This window comes from Leiobunum rupestre, chromosome 2 (genome assembly GCF_980474605.1).
Source record: "Leiobunum rupestre chromosome 2, qqLeiRupe1.1.hap1, whole genome shotgun sequence".
Lineage (NCBI taxonomy): Eukaryota > Metazoa > Arthropoda > Arachnida > Opiliones > Sclerosomatidae > Leiobunum > Leiobunum rupestre.
In genome coordinates this window covers 3989239-4014983 of record NC_143385.1, presented here as the reverse complement: position 1 = coordinate 4014983, position 25745 = coordinate 3989239, and the positions used below count along the sequence as shown (strand labels likewise).

The following is a 25745-nucleotide window of genomic DNA, read 5'->3' as shown; positions in this document are numbered from 1 at the left end:
ATCCTCTAACACCGCCGAAGCGGCGCTGCGGTTGTGAAATCGCTTTCATGTTTATTACTTAACTTAAATATTACTTAAATATAAAAGCTCTTGGTTTAAAAGTTATTAGAATATTTTTTAGGTTATTAGAATATTTTTTAACGTAATATCATTAAACATAGATGGCGATAGCCTCACTAACTTTAACTTTTCAAACTTTATCTCTTGAATCCGTTTCATGACACTTAACGTATGGCCTGAAGTAACAAATAAGTGTGACACGAAGTAACAAATAAGTAAATAAGTGTGACACGAAGTAACAAATAAGTAAATAAGTGTGACACGAAGTAACAAATAAGTAAATAAGTGTGACACTGTTGAAGATAAGAAACGTTATCGGCTTTTTCCCGTTTCGTATTTTTTAACAGGTTAAAATGTTAAATGTAAATAAGATATTCTTTTTTAATTATTGCTAATCTTGTTTACTATTTTTTAACCTAATATATATATATATCCGCTCAACAGCGTTTATAGTAGCATTATATTCTGTCATACCATCTTGTACAGTATTCACTCTTAATATGTTTTAATTAATAAACGTTTGTTATTTTAATTAATGTATTATGACTTCTTATTAGTTTCGTCAGTTTAGTGTAGTGCAGGCTTTGCTGTTAACATTGGTGTTTAGAAACTCCAATAGGTTATGGGCCCAGCACGCTCCCACTGCGCGACAGCAACACTGTATCCTGTATCCTGGTCCCAGTTACCATCACAGTAATCCGTATCCTGGTCAACAGTTCCCGAAAGCCACCATGGATAGCCTGCTTCGCCAAGACGTTGAAAAGCTGTCTGGTCCGGAGAACTGGAGGAGTTGGAAACGACAAATAGTCGACATCCTCACCGTACGAGACGTTTACGAGATATTGACTGGCGAATGGGTTGAACCCGCGGGGCCGTTATTATCAGCAACAGCAGAAGAGAAGTCTGAATACACCTTAAACAAGAAAAAATACCGGGTGGCATTCAGTACAGTCCGGGGTATCATCTGGTCAGCCTTGTCCAAGAAGGTCCAAAACATGATTACCAATTGCGAGACACCAAAGGAGATGTGGGACAAGCTACTTGAAATTTTCGAGCAGAAGTCGTCCAACCGTCTGCGTAAGCTTCTGGCGCAACTTATGCGAACTACGAAGTGCCAAGACGTCGACATGGCCACCCACATTGCCCAGATGTGTTCTCTCTGGACAGACATCTTGTCAACGGCACAGACAGAGAAGAACGTAACATTCGACGACTGCATCCTGATTGCCTGCATCTTCGAGTCCCTACCTCAGGGTGAGTATCGAGAATTCGGTATGCTCTGGGACACGCTGCCAACCGAAAAACAGACGGTCGCAGAGTTGGAACGTTTATTTATTGGCCGTGCAACTCGAGAAGGTGACTCTTTCAGAGATTCATCTGGTCTAATGGCGAAACGCAATGCCGGAGGTCATCGCAGTCACTCATCAAACGAGACGAAAGGCATGAGACGTAAGCCAAAATGCACCAATTGCCGAAAGTTTGGTCACATAGCGGAAGACTGTCGAGGACAAAGGAAAACTCCTAGAAGGACGAGCGTTGACGAAAGTAATCGCACCAGCATCGGGGGTCTGATCGCAGCAAACGGTCTCGTTGCTTGCTCATCGTCTGAAGCAGCATGGTACTTTGACTCGGGTGCTACACAGCATATCACGAACGATGCCACAAAGTTCCTAAACTTCCGCAAGTTCGCTACTCCAGCGACTTTTCAGATTGGAAACAAGACGCAGATGACAGCGGATGGTGAAGGAGACATAAGGATTCAGTTCCGGATCGGAAAGAAACTCTATCAAGAGGTAGTACACAATGTCTGGCACATCCATGACTTTGCCTGCAATGTTTTCTCGCTAAAAAGCGCAATGAAGAGAAACAAGAATCTGGAGTTCAAGGTCACAGCAAATTCTTGCGGTCTCTATGAAGTTGTCGGAGGCAAAAGGAACCTTTGTGTACCTGGCAAGGTCGAGAGTCTGTATCGTCTGGATATCAAAGTCATGCAGCCATCATGCTCCGCTCACATCGCAGCAGATCCGAGAAATGACCGGAAAGCAGATCTCCAAGTCTGGCATGAATGCATGGGTCATCAGGATAAACGGCATGTAGCAGCGACGTTACGGAGACTCGGATACGAAGTTCTAAATCAGACGTCTGACAAGCTCTGTGAAGGGTGCATCTACGGCAAGATGACTAGGCACTCGTTTGGAGAAGGCTACGAAACCAGGTGAAAGGATCCATTCAGATCTCTGGGGACCATCACCGACACCGTCCATGAAGGGGAAGAAATACTACCTCCTATTCAAAGACGAGTATTCCAGTGTTCGAGCCGTATATTTCCTAACGAAGAAATCCGAAGTCGTCAACTGTTTCAAAGTATTCCTTGCCTTTTGCCGAACCCGCAATCGCACAGTACAAGAGCTGGTCACGGATAATGGAACTGAATATGTCAACGAAGAGTTCCGTCAATGAACGTCTCAAGAAGGGTTACATCACCGCAAGTCCATGCCATACACGCCTGAACAGAACGGGGTCGCTGAACGAGAAAATCGTACGATTATGGAGTCTGTAAGGGCCATGTTGCATTCCAGATCGGACTTACCACCGAAACTCTGGGCTGAAGCGGTGAACACGGCCGTCTATATCCTGAACCGAACAGCACCTACATGCATTGCTGGGAAGACGCCGTTTGAATTGTGGACCGGGAAGACAAACCCATCGATCCAGCATCTGCGTGACTTTGGCACTGAGTGCTTTATCCACATACCAAAAGAGAAGCGAAAGAAGCTGTCTCGGAAGGCGTATAAAGGGTTCCTGGTTGGCTATGAAGACAATGCAGACGGATATCGAGTTTATGTTCCAGAGCTGGACGACGTACTAAGATCCTGGATTCCTGTCTCTGGGGAGTCCTCCAGCCAGGGCGAGCAATTGACCGACGATTTCGTCTGCGAAAACCGGCCTACCAGAGCCACCAACTCATCAAAAGACGGACCAACCAGAGCCACTAATGTACCATCGGGCATGCCATCCAGAGCTGCCGACTACTCAAACGACGAGACAACCAAATACGTCGAAGCGTCGGAAGACGTGGCTACCGAACACAATGAGGCAACAGTCTCTGACGAAATGTCAGACAACCGCTCTGAGAAGAGTGGTCCGGTACTCAGAGATCGTTCAACGCTCAAGAGAGTTCAGCCATGCCATACCTGTCATTCAGGAAATAAAGCTTTCTTGATCTGTGATACTTTACCACAGACTGCAAGAGAAGCTCGTTCATGCAGCGAATCCATAGAATGGCAGAAGGCAATGTCATATGAGCTTTCAGCCATGAAGAAACACGATGTCTACGAGATGGTCGATCCTCCTCCTGGTCGGAAAATCGTCGGAAATCGTTGGATTTCCGTACGAAGAATGATGGAGATGGTACTGTCATCAAATATAAAGCCCGACTCGTAGCAAAAGGCTACACGCAACGAGAAGGTATCGACTACGACGAGACTTTCGCACCAGTTGCTCGCTTCGAGACGCTACGAATTTTTCTCAGTCTGGTCGCCAAGAAAAATCTTTCTCTCAGACAATTTGACGTAAAGACCGCATTTCTTCATGGAAAACTATTCGAAGAAATTAACCTGCGCCAACCCGAAGGTTTCGACGACGGTAGCGGACGAGTCTGGAAGTTACGGAAAAGTCTGTACGGTCTCAAGCAATCTCCACGATGCTGGAACGAGCGAATCGACAAGTTCCTACGTAACCATGGTTTCAAAAGTGCTGATGGAGATCGATGCTTATATATCCTGTCAACCAACGACGTTTTCTTGGTCCTTATCCTGTACGTTGATGATGGTCTGATCGCTTGAAGTACAATCAAAGCGGTAGACGAGTTCCTCCTAAATTTCTGTGACGAATTCGAAATCCTCACAGGAAGAGCGTCAACCTACCTTGGACTGAAAATCGATACGTTGAAAGATGGATCCATATTTCTACACCAGAGCGCCTATGTCGAAAAAGTTTTAGAGGTTCAACATGCAAGACTGCAAACCCGTAAAAACTCCCACCGGCAGTTCAGACACGACCGATCAGAGTCAAGAGAGTTTCGAGTCAACAACCATGTATGCCTCAGCCATTGGAAGTATCAGATACGCAGCCACAGGAACACGACCTGACATAGAATACGCTGTAAATCGAGCATCTCAAGCCATGGCCAATCCCACAGTCGCTGACTGGAACTGGGTTAAAAGAATCTTTCGATATCTCAGAGGGACCACAACACTTGGTCTCCTATTCAAGGCAGGCGACTCCATGACGACCAACCCTTACAGCGACGCCGACTATGCTGGCTGCGAAAAGACGAGACGTTCAACGTCTGGAGTACTATGCCTAATCGGTAAAACTCCAGTCATTTGGGCGAGCAGAAAGCAACAATCCGTTGCCCTATCAACCACAGAGGCCGAGCTGGTAGCTGCCACCGAAGCAGTGAAGGATGTCGTCTGGATTGAACGGGTTAAATCATTCCTAGGTGTCGTAGACGATAATTTCCCGACACTACGAGTCGACAACACAGGAGCCATCAAACTCATAAAAAATCCAGAGTTTCATCGCCGAACGAAACACATTAGTATTCGTCAATACTACGTTCGTTAACTAGTTGAAGAGGGCGTGATCAACGTTATGTATGTCCCAAGTGAAGAACAACTAGCGGACATATTCACCAAGTCTCTGTCCGCAGAAGTCTTCATTCGTCTTCGTCAAAAACTCAACCTACGTTACCATGAAAAAGTCTTCCTCGAGGGCGAGTGTTGAAGATAAGAAACGTTATCGGCTTTTTCCCGTTTCGTATTTTTTAACCGGTTAAAATGTTAAATGTAAATAAGATATTCTTTTTTAATTATTGCTAATCTTGTTTACTATTTTTTAACCTAATATATATATATCCGCTCAACAGCGTTTATAGTAGCATTATATTCTGTCATATCATCTTGTACAGTATTAACTCTTAATATGTTTTAATTAATGTATTATGACTTCTTATTAGTTTCGTCAGTTTAGTGTAGTGCAGGCTTTGCTCTTAACATTGGTGTTTAGAAACTCCAATAGACACGAAGTAACAAATAAGTAAATAAGTGTGACACTTATCGGAGGCCGTTCTAATATGACCAAAAGTAACAAATAAGTAAATAAGTGTGACACTTATCGGAGGCCGTTCTAATATGACCAAAAGTAACAAATAAGTGTGACACTTATCGGAGTAATACGCGATGCTTACAACGTATGACCTAAAGAAACAACTAAGTGTGACACTTATCGGAGTAATACGCGATGCTTACAACGTATGACCTGAAGAAACAAATAAGTGTGACACAAGTGTGACACTTATCGGAAGCCGTGAATGTCTCTCTGGCATTTTCCAAGGCCGTTCTAATATGACCTGAAGTAATATATAAGTGTGACAATTATCGAAGTAATACGCGATGCTTACAACGTATGGCCTGAAGTAACAAATAAGTGTGACACGAAGTAACAAATAAGTAAGTAAGTGTGACACTTATCGGAGGCCGTTCTAATAAGACCGTAAGTAACAAATACTTGTGACACTTATCGGAGTAATACGCGATTCTTACAACGTATGACTTAAATCTGGTTCTATGCCATCCCTGGGACAGATCGGGTTAAAACCGACTAGGCGGCACTCTTAAATACAAATCAAGGGATTTCGGTCCCCTTTCTCAATTTTTTAGAAATTTTATGATGTGATGGAAGTTTTAAGATTATAGAGGCTTCTAAGTTCTTACTTTTTTATAACATTGTTTATTTGGGATGATTTATGACTGCAGACTTGCACATTTCAATAAACCAAATTTAAAAACCATGTGTGGATAACTCGCTATTTTACCTTAGTACTATGCGACCGAAAATTCCAGGATGATAGCTATGTTAAAAACCCTACTACAGGTTAGGTAGTATTTGCATGGGGCATCGAAAGCCCTAAGTCCGTCAATGTTTGGTCAACAACGCTCGAGCGAAATTCTTGGCTCGTTTAAAAAAGCGTGTACTCTTTGGTTCTTCTCCCTGTGAGTTTATTTATTTTGCAATGAGTGGCATAATTACCCAAAGTGTGCCTATAGGAGCCTTTCCCACAGAAAATCTTCAATTTGAGCTTGTTCTAAACAGACCAAAGAAACGTAGGTCTCGCGAATTCCGTCCAAGTACTATATGTGGTATTTTTAATGCTCGCGCCGCAGACGCCGTTTCGCAAACACTTTACGTAAATTTCGTCAATGGAAAAAATTACGTCATTTACGTCACTTTCGTTAACCAAGGTATCATTGAAAAATTCATCTTATTGACACACTTAGGGTAATTATGCCACTTATGATAATACGTTTAATGATACGTAAATTTTCTTTAAATGAGTTTACTCGTAAGTCTGATTCCATTCATAAGTATAATGAATAGTTTAAAACGTGTTTTAAACATAGTTTTTTATTGTTTATTATGTTTTTTTTTATTGTTTGATTTAAAACAGTTAAAAACAATGAATCTTGTTTAAAACAATAAAAAACATTGTTTTTGTTCTTTTTGAAAAAAACAAGGATTTTGCCAACCCTGACTTATATTATCGGAAGCCGTGAATTTATCTCTGGCCGTTCTAATATGACCTGAAGTAACAAATAAGTGTGACACTTATCGGAGGCCGTTCTATTCGCGGCTTGGGCGTGGGGATTACGCAGCGTGGGCATCTGGCATTCAGAAGGTCGCGGGCTTTAATTTAAAAACACTCTATAGAAAAACGTTTGTACTATAGAGTGTTGTTAAATTAAATTTTAAAGAAACTAATTTAACACTGTTAAACTTGATATCATAGGTCGGGGGGCTCTGGGCTTTAAAGATCGCCAATGCCCTAAGTTAGGCAGTCGCTCTCTTTTGTATATTAGAATGCCGATCTCTCATGGATATATTACGGTTCAATTGATAGCCGGGCAATGAAATAATATTATCTCCTTCTTCCCGAACTTGTTTAATTCTATATTTATACGTTGTAGTTACAAGAATTCTTTATTTTCTTCAGAACTCATTTTTTCGACTATCATCAACAAATTTTTTCTGTTATGTGTCAAAAGTAATGAAATAGGCAAAATCCATAAAAATCTCAACTCTTAGTATTTGTTGTGCCGGTTTTAAAAAATTTCCCTTTTAATCATCACACTAATCTCATTACCAAAACCACCTGCTTGTTATATTATTCCGCCCATTATTCCGTCTTCCATGAAACCTAACGATAGTATTGTCGTTATTAAATACCAACGAGCTTGTCAAAATGATAAATTGACTAATCGTCTTCATATGTAGCCTATTGAACCGGGAAACTGTACAAAAACAATAAACAGAGTAAGCCCGCGCTGCTTTGTCAACGCACTCTCAGGAAATTTACGTATACATAAGATAAGAACATTTTATTCTTAATTTGTTGTTTAAACAATACACGAAGAGTAAAAGTTCCAGAATGTAAATTTTTTACGCAGACAAATACCCGAAATTAAGTTATAATACGCTTATAGTACTTAAGATACCCAAAATTTCCAGATAATAGCAAGTAACAAGACGTATGTGTAGTCTGGTACACTTACAATTAATACGTAAACGAACTATGTGCATAAAGACAATGTAAACAGTTTTATGCTAATTATGTCTCAAAGAAATATTTTAAAATAAATGTAGTAGTATATCAAAGGTTTGGAGTTTAGATTGTGTTAAGAAAACGCGATATAAAGTTACTACAACATCATAAATCAAGTTGCCTGTTAAATATATCAAATTAAGAAAATTCCAGCGGAACCTTTAAAAACAATTTCAACGTGTTGGTTACTTTCCTAACAAAATCCATTCCATTATCAGCAATGATGTTGTTGTTCAAATGTATTATGAAAAGGGAATTCAACATAAAAACTGGTCTTTTAGCTGCGTAAATACATTACAACAGCATAAAATCCAAGAATTATGTAGGTAAATATTTTACAATATACTCATTTCAATATACTAATTAACTATTCCAAATTTTAGCCCGAATTTCGTAGTAAACATTCTATGAATTAAGTTAATTTTAATTATATTTAATTATATCCTTGTATTATTTCTAACTTTTTTTTAAATTTCTATATTAACAACCTTTCAATTCTTAATTCTATCTTTATTGTTAGTTTATTTTGTACAGTTTTGTAATTGTTTTTTAAATCTTTAATGTTTATATAATTTATTTTTGTAATTCTTAAATTATCTTATTTAGTTATTGTACTATCCTGATAGCCAATGCATTTAGTCTTTTGCGAAAGAAGTATTAATATTATTACTTTTATAATGAAGTATTATAAAAGATTGTATCTTCAAAAAGTAAATTGTTAATAAGCTTGGTTTTTAAAACAAATCATTTTTATTTACAATTTAGACAATTTATTAATTATGATAAAATACGCGTATTTTATCATCCTTCTCACAGTCCATAACTGGTTTCTTCTAACTTAATTTATTAATTAATATTTTAATAATATCTAGCGTTTTTTCTTCTCACGGGCTCTGTCGAACGTCTCCTTTCGAAACGTGATGTGTTTATAATTTACCGTTTAAACATAATATGGCACGAAGATGTTTTACAATTTATTTGACAAAAACAAGATAGGGAAAGATCGATGTTAATAAACATTTTGTAAGTGAGACATCATTAGAGAAATAGGAAAAACACAATCCAAACTAGTTTTACAAGGTTGTATTGTAGTGGATAAATTCTACACGTGACGATAATTAAGGGGTGGTTATAAAATCGGATAAACAATGTTATTATACAATGGAATTATCCTAGAGGTAATTATAATTTATAAATTTATAGATATATTGACATTTATTTTTGGTGGGAGTATTTGTTAAAAAATTGCTCACAATCCGGCAGAATTTCATAGACCGTGTCTTCTATCCTTGCTTTGTGTGTTTCTGGTAACGCGGTTCAGCAAAAAGTTAAAATTACCAATCAACTAAAGTAAGTAATGTTTATTTAAAAATAATTAAAATTATTAAACTTAATTTTATTTAATTTAGTCAAAATTAATACCCGTCCGTTTACTGTGTATAGTCAGAGAAACGTCTGCCTACGTGTTAAGGTATTCATAATGTTGCTATTTTTAATTTAAAAAAGAAAGCTATTTTTTTTGTAAATAATGGTTTTTTGGAAATTTTATTTATTGTGTAACTTTATAAGAACCGTTTTTCCAACTTTAGAATATATTAATTTACTATTGAAAACCAACCAGCCATTCATTTGGGTAAAATTATAGTCTTTTGGATTGCAAAAGTAACAAGAGATAATAATGTAAAAATTATTTAATATTGACAAAGTAATACATTAGTGGTTTTATTGCATGTGGATAAAATAAAAAACATTGTAACTCCAAAAGTAAATAAATTGAACTTTTCATAATACATTAATGACTATATTTCTGGCGGAAATCGCCCGATCAAGCCCATTGTAATGTTTTGTTTTAAAATGTTTATTGATTGTTTATTATGTAATTAATTCATTATTTATTTTAAAATAATTTTTTTTTGAATTTTTATTTGATTATGATACTTTAGAATGAATTATTTTACTATTGAAAACCAACAAACTATCCTTTTTGGTTTAAATTATACCTTTGGTTTGCAAATGTAAAAAGAAACATTGGATCTCCCAAAAGTAAATAAATTGAAGTTTTATTTTATTTCCACCGGGGTAACACATTAGTGGCTATATCTCGGACGGATATTGACCAATCCCACCCATTGTAATTTCTTAAGTTTTAAACTGTGTATTGATTGTTTATTATGTAATAATTTCTTATTTATTTATTTCCAAAAGTAAATAAATGAAGTTTTATTTTATTTCAACAGGGGTAAGTTGGATATCACGTGATTGGGTGGTGCCAAACTTGTCAAGGTTATAAAGCGAAGGTTGCACAAGTTATGCGTTGTTCCAGATAAATGAATTTGTTTCGCTATTTCATAATTAACAAAAACTATACTTTTAAATTGCGAAAAATTAAAAAAAGTGGTACCAAAAGTAAATGAGAGGGGTTATTTTCAAGACATAAATGGTTAGATCTCCGCCCAATCTCGCGCTATCGGGTCCAAACTTGTAAGGCGGATAGACCGAGGCTTAGGGGTTGTGGTCAGTGTCAAATTCAAAGATGAAATATGATTTTAATTTTTCCTGTTGCCTTTAAGGTTAAATTCCAGAAACTGGTTTTCTACTTTTCCGGGGTGGGGTGGATTTTGAAAGTTTTTGACCTAATTTGGCGGCCATTTTGGACATCACTCAGGAAAAACGTCGCTCAGTTTTGATCCATCTCTACTATCGTGCAGCTCTACGGGTTTCGCTAACCAAGAAGTCTACGTGTCAATGGTATTGTCTACGTATATCTTCATACTCGCGTTACATGGCAAGGTCAAATTCATCCTTTTTCTTTACCGAAAAATTGGCACTCGGTGGATATCCAATATAATAAGATATTTTGTTTGTTTTCCTCGCTTCCTCATCTTAAGAATTTAATCGATGTGGTACGCCTTAGGTTTAGCTCTATATTGCAATTCCTCCTCGTAAAACTTGCCCCAAAGGGATCCTCTAGTCAGACTAAGCCACGCATTAATTTTCAAAACTTCTTTGGACAGATTACAAGAGTAATATTTCTCGAACTTTCCATTGTTTTTACTCATTTAACAATGATCTCCGGTTTTGAATTGACCCCGTCGAGTTTTGGGTCGTTTCTTCCCCTGTTTCATATAAATGGTCCTAAAAACTTTCGGGGTTGACATCTAAAGCGTTCATTATAATAGTTGAGTGGACCGTGATTTTATTCATTCGGTGAAAATAGATTTTTCTCATCCGCGAATAAAGATATTCGAATTCTGAAGCGAAGCGTATAACTTTAGCCTTTTACATTTCCACCCCTCTTATTTACGAATATTTGGCAATTGAAGGCGCCGGGTAAATTAAGAGCGATCCTAAAGGGGTCTGCGTAACAGATTTTCAGGAATTATCTCCTGAAAACACTACATCCGGGCCTAAGGATGTTGTAATTGCTCTTGCGGTACTCTATTGCGTCTTTGACAAAATCTAATCCACGTTCGTAAGAGATGCAGTCAAAACGGTATTGTATCAACTCTTTCCGCTCATCTAAGCCGAATTGATTGACATCGTACGTTTCTAAAGGCGGGAAGGGGTAGTTGGTCTGCTCGGGTTCGAAATGGTCCAAATGGTTTTTGACAAATTAAAAAATAGATGGGTGAATCGTCCTTTGGTCATGGAGGCCCCCAAACCAAAGGTTTTGCTAAATTAATAAAGCGCTATTGGAATCCTGCGTGTTGTATACAGTTGGTAACTGGAAATCATCGTCTACACCCGGGGTGTTAAAAAAAGGGTCATCGTTCCTAGAATAAGGTTGCATGAAATAACCCTGCCTATTATAAACTATTCGTAACTGAAAATCATAGGCTACCAATTCCGATAATATGTCCCTCCTTTCCTGACATTGGCCTTTGAATTCGGGTGTTAAGGCGTAGGTAGGTGTTTTTTTATTAAATTATTGAACTCACTGCGATTATAACATTTTTTTTTTTTTTTAGTTGCACGTGACGGCTATTAATTTCGGCGCAGGAGAAGGAAATGGATAATAAAAGCATTGTGGATCTCAGACAAAAGACTAAAAAACGTGGTACAAGACTTTACAAATAGATCAAAAGAAAAATATTTAAAGGGAATAGCTGGTAGTATTTAATTTTTAGGTTTTTGACAAAACTTGTTAAAAAGTAAATAAAAGTTTTAAAGAAATTTCGTTAGGCCTTTTAATTCATAATCTGTTGATTTTTACGCCTTTTGTGTGTTTAGCCGTTTTCAAGTATTTGCCGTTTTTTTTTAGCCAATTTTTGTTGAAAAGAAGTTCCTGACAAAGAAAACCTTAAATTTTCTACCACACGCGAAAAATTTTAACTGAAAAAGAAAAGGGTCGACCTTTATCGCAGAGTAATTTAAAAACGTCGACAATCGATTTATATATAAGGCGTTCACGAGTAAGTAAGACGAACTGTAAAATTAATTGTGATTTTCGTCTTTTGAAAAGGAGGTCAGGACTATATATATTTTGATCAATCGTTATTATTGAACAATGGTAAGTTTTAAAACATGAATTTATTCGATGCTCTTAAAAACCTACTAAACGTTTATCAGTTCCTAAACTTATAAATGCTTAAGATCAACTTATTGATTTCATAGAAAAAGGAAACGCAAATGGCGGTGGGGTGACAAACATTCTCACTTTCTGGTAATGTTTGGGTTTTTGTTGAGGGTATCTTAAAAACTCCAATGCAGATAACGGAGCGTTTGTTTTGGTTGGTCATAAACCAATTATACTGCTTACCCGCTAGCGGAGAAACGCTCATAGCAACGGGTAAATGGAACTCACACAATTCTTTGTGCAAAAGACATCACAAATATATGATGTTTTGAATCAATTTTCCTATCATTGTGTATCAATTATTCTAAAAATTCAACAAACGGTCACCAAACAAACTCCGTGTGGGAGTCGGTTAATTTCGTATAAAATTTTTGGTGTATTTATTATCATTAAATTCTTTAATTCTTCAACTTGATGTAACTGTTTTTTAAAAAAAAATTAATCTCAGCAACCTTAGAAAATGAAAAGCGTACTGTTCGGCACTGATGAATTCGTGATATGTGGGGATGAGGTATTCAACACAGGATAAGATATCGATCACGCTTAAAAAATTGTGATGAATTTTAAAATCATTATAAAGTGTAAATTTTGGGACAAAACTGGATATATGATTTGGTAAAATCGATAAACTACCGCATTTATTTCAACGATGTTTTTAGCTACAGATACATATTCATCGAAACTCTAAAATACTTAAAGCTGAATATCAATTTATTTAATAAAGTTCTATCGAATTAATCGTTATATTATATTTTAAAGTTACTTTAATTGAAATTCGACATAACTAAAAAACATCGTTTATAATGGCATTTTACTCATGCAACAAAAGCAAAATGCTAGTCAATTAACAGTGAATATAAACCATAATGATATTCACACAATATAGTATTATTAACATAAATTTATTACATTGTTATATCAGTAAGACACTCATACCTTACAAGCAAACGTTTATTCGCGATACCAACACGGCGTCTCACCAAGCCTTTGAAAACGTTAGCTAGTGGGTAAGTTTCTTTATCTGGTGGAGTGACCTAGAAGTTAGTGAAAATCTTTCACTAAAATATTTTCTAAAGAAAATTACTGATAAAAGCATATAATATACTTATGAAAATAATAAATAACAGTCGCCAAAACAAGCAACTGCAAAAGAACATTAGGGTTAAAGATTGATTAGCTGAAAGCAAATAATGTGCTTCCAAACTTTCTTGATGTAAAATATAATTTTACAAAATCTCGATATCTTGTACGTAAAAGATACATAGTTTGTTTTACTAATACTTGATTAAGTGTTTCGGATAAGCCACTGTAATTTTATCATTAAGACCAGATAAACATATTGACAACATTTGGGGGTGGGACTTTAATAAAGTATTTTCAATCAGTAATGGAAATCTAAATAATATTTTTTTCTGGACTCTGGTTATTGATAAAAGTTCGTCGAAAATACATATTTGCTTTTATTGTAGGATTTCGAGTTATGATGGAATTAAAATGTAAGCGGCTACAATTTATAAGCGCAATTCGAGGAAATCTATAACACTCACTTTGGCCTAGGTGATGAAGATGCCATTTCATATCACTTGAAGACACAAGTACAATTGGAGATTAAGCTTTCCTAACATATCCGGTCTTTATTCGGAACGTTGCCAACCAAAACTGTGACTTTTTTAAACTACGATTTAAAATGGAAAGCAATCCGAGGTGACTTGGTTTCTCAGTTGCACTTACCCACAAACGCGAATAGAAATAAATATTAATAATGAAACTAGAAGCTGCACGAACACTTAATGCACCGTGAGCATGAAATCGTTTTTCGCATTGGCAAACAATGGCAGTAGTTAAATGGAAAGTATACCTAGAGTGCAACAGCCACCGCGGCACTGCAATCGCCCGTTGTGGGAGGGGGGTACTAAGCGTGGATTCGCGTTGGCTTTCCCCACGCGCTCCTACCACGCCTTCCACATAACCAGCTATGCATGACATGCGCGTGCCTAGCAGCAGCATGTGTTTTAATGAATTAGGATTAATTACAATTAATTGACATAATTCACCACCTGCCTAACGGATATTTTTTAATAAGTTTCAGGGGTGTTATAATTCCGTTCAATCAGTTTATTGTCATTTCAGATGTCGCCATTATTGTTTATATTTCCATATTATACCACTAGATTGCGGTAAATGCTTTAATGGATCAATAAACTATGTGGAAAAACAGAAACTCGCAAGTCATTGATCCATTAAATCATTTATATATATATATATATATATATATATATATATATATATATATATATATATATATATATATATATATATTATATATATATTGCATTTAGTGGGTGTGTAAATAATCAAGAGCCTATATTCAGCTTTTGTTTATGCTTGATTAAATCTCTAGGGTATTCTACAAAGTTATCGATAAGGGGTCATAATCGGCAATGCCACATCAGAGTTCTCTGAAATAGAAATTATTTGGTTATTGCAAAGATTTACCTTTGGTAATCCGTCCTTAAAATCTGAGTTCATTGGGTCCTCTTCCGTGAAACTTATATTCTAGATTGTTTAGTGAAATTTTTTTATTAACATTTAACGATGGGGTGCCTTAACGGGCTTTGGTACATTTCCTTACAACAAAAATTACACCTAATTAAACCTGTGGTAACAATAGTAAAAAATATGATATTTTACTACATTTGAATGCTTCTGAATTTTAAAAAAATCGGCTTTAATTATTTCTGTTAAACATTGCATGTGGGTTAGACCATTTTAAATTGTAGAGTGGGATGTCTGCTTATGGTACAACAAATTATATTTCACAATCTGTTCTATCCCCTGTTTGCTGCTTAAATTTAAGCTAGTGTCGTTTTGATCGAAGGTTTTTTATGCACTCCTTTAGCGTTTAAAGTAAAGCGGAATTTAAGTTCTGGCCTTATGTCTGAAACTGTGGATTGGGTCAAGGTATATCAGTTATTTGTACCTGCTCAATAGGGCTGAAATACATGAGATTCTTCCAAAAGACTTACATGCCCGTGTGTTCGCTTTAAAAAACATTGAGGCGTTACTTTTAATGTTTATTAAAAAGAAAAGAAATAAAAGGAACAATATTTTAAACGCCCGTGAGGTTGCTGAAAATCGATTTTTAAAGCAAAACATAAAAAAACTGCTATCCCATATTGGAAAAATCTTTCATATTAAAACCACCAAAATTCTTTATAGATAAAGATAACATATGAAATTCAAACATAAAACACGATTTTAATAATTAACTCAAACTTGTATTTCTTGTTGCAGCTACCAAAGTGTCTAACAATCTAATTTGAGATTCAATAGCTTTCATCATTTGAAATGAAAAAATATGCTTTTTATATAATTTGAGAAAAAACCATGTGAGCCACTGACGAATCCTGGGGTCTTATTCTGAGACGGTCGCTAGCGTAGCGACTATAATACCAACCACTTTATCAACCACTTCTCCGTACCGACATTTACCTACCGAGAAAAATTTTGCAATTCTAAGCATCGACTTACAGAAAGTTGCTAAGAGGAAAGTCGGTAACGTAGAATTACCACCGAGTTTTTAGGGGGATTTACTGTAGTAGTTTTTGTGTCACGTGAGGTTGGCAGAGCCAATAGATGAACGGAATTTTATTGCTTTTTCACTTCAATAATAGAAAGAAGCAGACGGCAAGTAGTTTAACACAGTTTTTTAGTTAGCCTTGTGTTATCGAAATTTCGTGAATTAAAATCTTGGTTTAATATAATAAAATAAAATGGGACCAAAGCGCTCACCAAAAGTAACGGAGAGACAACTTGTTATTATGTTGGAGTACATGGAGGCCCACCAAGAATTGGTTATTGGAAAATTTAGTGCTACGTTTACCAGAGCAAAGTCGCAAAAATTGTGGGAGGCTTTAACACTTATGTTTAATAGTGATGGAGTTGGACCAACTAAAGATGTTGCTGGCTGGAAGAGAGTACGTATGAAATGACAAATGAAATATTTGAAAATCAATTCATAAGATATTTCTACTGTGCTGTTAAAGAAATGGATAGAATGGAAGTCTGACACTAAAGCGAAAGCCGGTCAAGCAAAGAAAAAACCCACTGGAGGTGGACCACGACCCAAAGACATAGACTTGAGCGAGATAGAAAGCAGGTTGATGGTCCTTATTGGCCCAATTTGTATTGACGGGGACCCCCAAGTTGAAGAAGCAGGCTTTAACCTAGTTAATAGCGAGTTACAGGTAAGTATTCAATTATCTTTATACTTACACACAAATGTTACTTCTACCATTTTTTACAGATATCAAGACCAAATAAAGCTAGGCCTCGTGGGCTAAGCGCCGCAGCAGGATCACCCGTAATACATTCCTCAGTGTCTGATATTCAATCAGTGGAATCTCTATTAACAGTCGCACAAATGGAAACTTCAATAGACTCTCCCTTGTTTAAGCAACCCCAAATACCTTTAGCTAATAGCTCTTCACAATTTTTAGACCAACAGCCAAGCACCTCATCATCCACAGGCTTTGTTGGGTCTATTGGTGAAATGTTTTTTTCAGTACATGAAAATAGTTCTTTTGAAATAAGTTCCCATTCGGAACAAACCGCAAATGGTAAGGAAGTTTAATTTTGGTTTCGTTGTCAGCGTGTTTTTTTTTTTTTTTCATTTTATAGAGGCTTCAAGTACTGACAAAAGCTCTACTAATAAGCGATTGTCAACGTTAACTGAGGAGCAAAGGCCAAAAAAGAAAAGTAAATTTTCTAGGCTTTTCTTTAAAAAAGTACAAATGTTTCTTTTATATATCTAGCACGAAATGACCATTACGTGAAGGCCACTGACACCCTTAAACAGTTTGAGGAGGAAAAAATCCAATTGCTTCGTGAAATTGCAAATGGGGTGAACAGAATTGCGGATGCAGTTTGTAAATTTTTAGCAACACCAAAAGAAGAGTAGGTATTTCATTGCTTTTGATCAAAACCATTTGTTATTTTTATTGTATTTTGTTCATTAAAATCAATAATTATTACTTCAATTAGTTTTATTTAATTTAAAGCTGATTAATATATAATGAATATATTTATAATAAAAAATTAAATATGGGAATTATTTCATTTTGTATATATAAAGGAATATTAGATTAATGAATAACATCAAGTGGGATTCCAAACTTCTAGTGTCATAAAAATAAATAAATGAAAATAAAATATTAATACTAAACGAAGTTTTTCTTAATATATTATTTCCATTTAATGTGGTCTTGCAAATCTTGTGACAATTAAATTTCGAGTGGCGTGACCTGGCGCTAGCCAATTTTCATTTGGTCTTGGCACATAGTTGGGAACATCCACAACTGCGGTTCTCTGTCTTCGATCTTGCCTTTGTTGTTGACGTCTATTGCCATTTTCTAAGCCAATGTCATCATCACTCTCACTCTCTGTGTCAGAGAACTCGTCGTCTTCTGCAGTATGGTTGGAATCTCGACGCAAATTATGCAAAGTGCAACATGCATAAAGTATCTTTGCTGCAGCTGTCGGGTGGTAATGTAGCGTTCGATGTTGTAGTAGGCAACGGAAGACTTGTTTAAGAACTCCGATGCAACGCTCAATAAGGCAACGAGTCTTAGTGTGAGCTTCTGTGTATCTTTCTTCTGGGGATCCTTCGGGAGCTTCTACTATGGGAGTCAATAGCCACGGTCTTAAAGGATATCCACTGTCTCCTGAAAATCGAATATTACATAGAAATATAATCATTCTAAGAATTAAGACTTTTAATTTTACCAATTAGCCAGGAATTTTTTCTTCCATTTAAATAGGATTGCTCAAGATATGTTGACACCTGTGACATTTTAAATATGTGTGAATCATGAGCAGACCCTGGGAATTTGGCATTTACATTTAAAATATTGAGGTTGTGATCACAAATCTGTTGGATTAAATTATTGATAATTATTCCATTACGTTGCATGCAAAATGAAATCCTTATCCTATTACCAGTTGTACATTGATGGAATGAAAACCCTTCCTATTAACATATAAATGTTCCCTATATTCTGCATCTGTTGTTGGTGGGGCAACAATGGCAATATGGGTTCCGTCCACTGCACCAATCACTCCGGGAAATCCAGCAACTTGACTAAATCTACAGGAATTTCAACAAGTTTTCAATTTGTGTTTGTATAATACCATAAGCCTATCAACCCTTAGTATGAAACGCGCATAGCGCCCTTTGTACCACCACTGGACGGTCGAAAAAGAAGAAATCAGTAGGGGTGTGCAAAATATTTGGTTAGACCAAATAATTCGATCGAATACCAAATCGAATATTCGATTCGTCGAATCGAATAGCACTTGGGAAAGTTCGCGAATATTCGTTTTTCTTGATCAAATAGTCGAATATTCGAAAATATAGGAAAAAAGTATTTTGTATTTTCAAATAGTTTGCAAACTGGTCGAATAACCGCGGGTCTTTTTCGAATTTGTTGAGATTCAAGGCCATCAGAGGAGAACGCTGGGGTAGTTAAACTTTGAAAATGTGTATTTTAAATATTGTTTGTAAAAGTTTTCTTTAAAAAAGTTTAGTTTTATAGTTTAAATTTATTAAATAAAATAAAATATATATTATAAATTTGGTTTAGTATTTTACTATTGCAAGTAAAATGAACAGTGATTTCAATAACTTCTTTATTTTTTGACAAATATGCAAACTATTTGGTTATTTAAAAACCAAATACGTCGAATTTTTGGTATTCGAAATACTATTTGGTATTTGATCAGTTAACTGGCTTAAAATTTTGCTCTAAAAATATTCGACCAAATTATTTGACGTTATAAATATTCGATTTGGTATATGACGTGCCTGGAAAAAATATTTGATATTCGATTCGATCCCCAAAAATGGTATTTGCACACCTCTAGAAATCAGGCGATATTATCGGCACCTGGTAGAGATAAATTGAAGCTTCTTCCTTCCCCCTTTCTCTCTCTACGCACCTCTCCTATCAACACAGCTGGCATCATGCATTGCGAGACGCGTTACGTTTCTCTTTTCCTCCACCGGGTGGATTTAGCGCGGTACTTTCGACAGTCGTTAGCTTGAACCAACACTGCCTATCGATTCAAACTTAGGCTGGATAGGCTTATGATAATACCAATTTATTCAACTTACCCCACTTTATTTTGCAATTCCTCTTCATCTGTTTTTGGGAATTTTATGCTTTGGTGCATTACCAAATCCACAATAGCCCGGCTTACATTAGCGACGCATCGACTAACTGTTGACTGACTTACTGCAAGAAATAAATCTTGAGCAACAGCTAGTTGATATGAGCCAACCGCGTAAAAACGCAAAGCAATAAGAATCTTAAAAACAAAGTTTGAAATATTTTAAATAAATTAAGAAAAAGAGGTTCTATTTAATAACAATACCTTAATATCAACAGGTAGCGCCAACGCATTATTCCCGGTAAGGCGGTCCGTCAATCTCTCGCAGAGATCATAAGCTAAGTCTTTTTTCACCCGAAAAAGTCGTTTAAATCTAAAATCACAAAGCTCAAAAGCTTGAGCTCTGTCTCTAATTACCCGTTGACGACGTAAATCACGTCGAAATAAATTATTTTCATCAGCTTCGGCAGCTAAAATTAACATATTAATCCTCAACATGTTCGCAGCCATTTTGAAATTGAAGATTTTCCGTGGTTAAAGCCTCTAAAGACTGCTCTACCCCAGTCTTTACGATAGCGACTATTTTCAGTGGTTATTACCGACTATTTTTCGATCCGACTGCCTTAGAATTACAACAATTCCTTTAACGACGATTTTTTGCGATACCGACGATTTTCGGTGGTTAAAATTCTTAACGACCGCCTCAGAATCGAGTCCCTGACCTATATTTATAGTTTATCTTACAATTATAAGGTACATATTATTCATATTATCAGTGACGTGTTCATCTTTTTGTGAGCATTCACTCTGGGTTTTAAATTGTATGTAGATTGTCCTTAACAAGGACACGGTAAATTGATTGTTGGGATCGACTGATTTTAGACAATTAATTTATAAACATTTCGAGCCACGCAAATTTTGTAACATTACAGCCTTGTCCCCATATTAATTGATACCCAGTTATATAAGTTTGTGGTTTCTTATACCAATTTATTCCGTCGGTAGTTTTGAGATTCATGGTTTTGTGATATTTTATTCAAAATAAGTGTTGTTCTGATCTTTTCTACCAATAAGTCGTATATGTAATGTTCATAAAGAGAGTGCAAATTTTGCTATCAATTATTTATAATAGTATTATTTTATGTTTTACAGTGTTCAGTTTTTTTTTATAAAAGATATATAATAATCAAGCTCTACCGAATCAGAGACCCAAAAACGTTACATGTTCCTATTTTTTACAAGAGACCGGTTAAGCCCACGCTAGAAAACTGGTAAATTGAGCCTGTAAGGTAAACAGTCGGTACACGTCAACTTTTAGCGTTTCGCGTTTTCTAGGGTTGGGTTAACCTAGGGTTCGGCAAACGGGTAAAAGTTATTTACCGTATAAAGTGTATATAATTTTTCCAAATTAATTTACTCAACACCACAATGTAGTAACGTTAATTTATGAACTATTAACTTTTTTGGCTAAGTTATCAGTTAACGGCTACTTTTGGCAACAGGGTAGATAAACTGTGTTCAAATACATTTTCATTAACCATGCATTAATATTAATAATTTGAACTTTATTCTTGAAGATTAAATAAAAATTATAAATTATTTTTTCATAATAATTTAATATTTTATGCTAAGCAAAATGTTATCAGATATAAACTACCACTTAACTTCTAAAGTAAAAGACCAACCGAGTATTTTTATAATCGTTAAAATGCAGAGATGTATAAGTAAGCAAATAATATGTTATCGGTTTTTTTTGTTGGTTTGTAATATACAAATTTAGACTTTAAGAAATTGTTTTTTACAACGTTAATGGTTTGTACATCGAATAATTACAAAAAATTTAAACTAATGAACGTTAACCGAATTTATCGATTCCATAAGTCAGTTAGTAGAGATTGGTCAAAGGTTCCTCTACGCGCTAGCGTTAACATTTCTTGATCTAAAGACTAATATCATGGCAGAAGGTCCAGGTCCAGGACGAGTTAACAGAAAAATCAGTTTTGTGTGGGGGCATTTTAAAATTGAAGAAAGAATGGCTATTTGCAATTATTGGGAATTCCATTATTTAATTAAATAATTGAAGCAAAGATATAAGACCGATATTCCATATACACTTTTTCTTCAAATTCGTTGTCACGGCGAGCCTATCTTTCTACTATCGGTCCTTTACCGCCTCAAAACTCGAGGTCTGACGAGAGAAAGGGGAACCCCATTCAAATTCCCGGGGCCCATGCGGCCTGAGGAGCACGGATTTGTATATTTTCCCAAGTTTTACCTCTCTTATATACAGGGTGTTACGGATAAGAGTACCGAAACTTTCTATATGCATTCTATGGGTCTCTATGAGTAAAAATGTCCACTAAACAGGGCTCCCAAAAAATACCCCAAAAAACGGACACAGCCTTAAATCTGGCAAACAATATTCTTCCTTGAACCAAATTGTTTTATTAAACTATCAATTGTTTTTTATCCGTGAGGCGAAAAACTTAAATAACAAGTGGCAAATGTTCATTAATGCCCTTTTAGAAGTTAAATGAGTTTGAAGACAAATAGAAGCTATTTTAATTTATTGATACGATTTTAATTATTAAATATAAAGATACAAATTTCTTGTATTTCTTTTATTCGATCTGACACCCATTTTTCTTGAGCCCGTCCGTGCAATAAGCGTTCCTGGACCAATGTGCCGTATTAGCTATAATATTAGACAACTTTAAAACCTTTCCTTTAGAATTTTTATGACATTAAATTGGAATGGTGTCAAATGCCTTACTAAAGTCAAGGTAGACGACATCGACTGGCTTGCCATCGTCGAGCCACGATGTCCAATCATTGCTGGCCGTAAGGAGGTTACTGGTACACGAATGTCGTTTGCGGAAGCAGTGTTGGGAAGGGTAGAGGAAACCTATTTCGTCCAGGAACTGGCGAAGAGGAGCGTCGGCTAGGCATTCCGCGATACGCGCTGCATGACAGGTGTTGGCGATCGGACGGCAGTTGGAGGGGTTGTTGCGAGCCCCAGCTTTGTTTATCGGCGTAATCGAGGCTTGTTTCCATACCTTGGCCAACGATTGAGGCAATAACTGTAAGAATGGCGCTATGGTTGTTGTAAGAAGGAGAAAGTATATAACGTGAAAAGCGCATTCAGTGCGGGGAAGGCACAACGCACAGTAAGGACATCGAGGCCAGTGAGATAACGTCAACAGGTTGCGCGGTGATTGTGGGGGATAGGAAGAGGGCTACGCCACCGCTCCTCGCTGTACTATGATGATTACGACGGAAAATGTTAAAATGCGGAAAGATTAGTTCACTGTCTAGGACCTTGGGTTTGAGTCCAGTTTCCGTAATAGCCACAATGTTAGAGTTAGTAGTGGCCATAACGAGAGCCAGTTTGGAGCGTTTGTAGAGGGTGAGCGTGTCGGCGTTGGTGTGTAGAACGGTTAGATCATCCTTATTGGGTATAGAGATTGTAATCGGTTGGGAGGTGAAGTGATTAGGGAAGGCACCAAGTCGGGTGGGGCCAAAGAGCTTGGCCAGAGGGTCAAGTGAGCGATAAGCGGGAGGAACGTTGCGGTGGGAGATACTCGTGGAAGTCGCAGTATTTACAATATTTACAGCAGTTGACGGAGAGCGTGGAATTGAGAGATAACAAATAGGTAGTCGTGGAACGAAAACTGAAGAATACGGGTTTAAATTCATGGCTGGCGGTGACGGTAAAGTTGGCGCAGGGATATTTGAAAAAGTTAACGAGAAAGACGTCTTCGACGAAGAAAACTTTGCGTGTTATATTTCATTTAAGACGATAATACTGTAGTTAGCGAGGCCGTCTTTTTCGGAAATATACCGAGTTGTAGCAATTATAGGTCGTATTGAATTTTTTGTGAACTATTTTTGAACACGGGCAGTTTTTAAGAAGGGACACTAACATATTTATTGAACAATTACAGCCTTGGACCCTACCTTGAAGATTGACTTCCTACAAAATAATTATGATAAAACTACTGTCAAATCTTTCAAGGCAATGATTATGAACGTGTTCAATACATGCTATGAAGGCAGGTCCATTCAAGCTTCGACCACTCAAGCTTCGACCGCTCAACCTTCGACCTCTAAAACTTCCAATGCCCAGCCTTTAGTCTTTGACGACAGTCACGACACTAAGGGAATATATGCCTTTTACCCTAAGCGGCGGGCTCGGATAGTCCGTGGATCGAAGATTTTGAAATATTTAAAAGATGACCTACAACCGCCCAAAACTAACGAACTACAATGGTGGAAGGTTAGTATAAAAATGACTAACAAAATCTAATCTGTATTGAGCAAGACATCGAAAACTAAGTAACATGCCAACGGCGAACAAATATAATAAAAAATTACTTCGTTGTTTGCGCCATTGTGTGTGGAAATGTTTTATATATATCTGAACTAGCACGGGTGACGTCGGGTCACGTCATACTCCTAGCTCCCTATAGTCCTATACCTCCCCCTCTGAATAATGGGATAAATTAGTGGTGATTTTCCGTCGAAGCCGTGCGATATTCCGTTTCTTAGTTTCCTAGTGTCTTAACTTCCTAAGAGTAGATAATGGTATCCAATTCCAAACAAGCGATGTTACATAGTATAATTGAAATCTTGACTACGGGAAAATGAAAGAGTTATCCTTCAGTTGCCAAAATGGCTCGAGATTACCTAGCTATACCTGCGACATCGGTTCCATCAGAAAAATTTAATTACACCAACCAGAGAAAACCTACATGCAGAAACAATCTCGGCTATGATGACGCTTAATATATTAAAAACGAAAATAAAATTGAATTGAATTGAAATTATTTATTATCGTGCGACCTAAATATTAATTACCGTTCTATCGGTTAACGGTTCACGTTTAGATATAAAATAACAATTTTGTGCAAATTATACGACTGTCTATTCTTATCAAACCGTTAACCGATCGCCTATTTCTTACAATTAATCAAAAATGCATTTAACAACAACAACATAATATTTATTAACGGCAGTGTAAAATAATTGTACCAATATTGAAAAACAAATCGATAAGCAATGTTTTGTTATAAATGCTTGAGTAAATTCCTTGTTAACAAACGTAAACGTACTAACACATATTGATAAAGTTAAAAAAATCGGCGCGGTACCATTTATAATTGTTTTTTTTTAATATATTTCAAAGAATAATCCATAAAACGTTATCATTTTTATATCAAAAGAAAAAATAACCGAAGAAAATTAACTGTTGTTTTTTGTGGCTAATCATAGTTAACCGCTAATTACCTCTCCTAGTTTTTTTTTCGTTAACGCCCACCGTCACTACGTTTGTCATGGGTGCGTATTCTCCAACTCCTTCTTATTGACTTTTGGGACGGACCGAGTTCTGAGTGTCATGGCAACCTCTCAACTTCCAATGGCAGGGTTTCCACCAATTGTTTACGGTATTCGTCTTAGTATCAATTTGCGATCGCATCGGGCGGGATTTGAACCCGAGACCCCCTGCTTGAAAGGCGGACGTTCTACCACAAACCACCGACACTTGCTACGCTGCATTGAAAATTAGACCTTCAGCTTTATCGGAAGCGTATTTAATAGAGTACGAAATTTTGTTTTAATTGAAATAGAATTGGAATTGAAATTATTGCATCGAAGAAATTCTAATTTAGCGTTTTCTCTATTGATTAAAAACCAATGCGCCACCCAGATTTCGAACCCAGGTCATTCGGCTTGACAGTCGAGCGCTCTACCACAGAATCACCGATAGCTGCTAAGCTTCACTGAAAATACGACACTCATCGTAAGCATAATAGGTAATAAAGCCTTGAATTTTTTATGAATGAATTTATGAAGGCCTAATCTGGTTTTTTTGCGAATTAAATCTCGTAAATATTTATGAACTAAGGTTATACTAAATTTATAATTTTATAACTAATTTATGATTTTTTAATAATTTAATTGTAAAATACGATCATGACGAAGAATCGAAACCAGGTTGTCGTGTTATTGAGCAGATGTTTTACCGCTGAGCTCAGGGGCGGCTCAAGGGCCGGGCAACCCGGGCAACTGCCCGGGGCGCCGGTTTGAGAGGGGCGCCGAAATTGAGTTGTGAGCCTTTTTGGTTTACCAAGAATCGGATTTGTTTATAAAAATTTTAATGAAAGCATAACATAATTTGAAAAATCTTTAGCTAATTGGAAATACAAACTGTTTAACAAACCAAAATGTCCAACATCGTCGATGAACGTTTTTTGCGACTATTTTTTTACAATAGTAAAT

General features: G+C 36.4%; 1 protein-coding gene and 1 pseudogene across 1 annotated transcript; both read left to right on the top strand.

Annotated features, from left to right (window-relative positions):
- The first annotated feature begins 4071 nt into the window (after window positions 1–4071).
- LOC149955556 (uncharacterized) lies at window positions 4072–4689 on the top strand (annotated as a pseudogene).
- An 11042-nt stretch (window positions 4690–15731) lies between these two features.
- LOC149955555 (uncharacterized) lies at window positions 15732–17278 on the top strand. The gene is made up of 5 exons (XM_090164553.1): window positions 15732–16276; window positions 16346–16546; window positions 16606–16918; window positions 16980–17057; window positions 17114–17278. The coding sequence occupies exons 1-5, from the start codon at window positions 16073–16075 to the stop codon at window positions 17257–17259; spliced, it is 942 nt and encodes a 313-aa protein (XP_090020679.1). The 5' UTR covers window positions 15732–16072; the 3' UTR covers window positions 17260–17278.
- The last annotated feature ends 8467 nt before the right edge of the window (window positions 17279–25745 follow it).

Coding starts and splice junctions, on each gene's coding strand:
- LOC149955555 (XM_090164553.1), top strand. CDS start 16,073: ATGGGACCAAAGCGCTCACCAAAAGTAACGGAGAGACAACTTGTTATT. Junction 16,277..16,345: donor ATGTTGCTGGCTGGAAGAGA/GTACGTATGAAA, acceptor GTGCTGTTAAAG/AAATGGATAGAATGGAAGTC. Junction 16,547..16,605: donor TAGTTAATAGCGAGTTACAG/GTAAGTATTCAA, acceptor CATTTTTTACAG/ATATCAAGACCAAATAAAGC.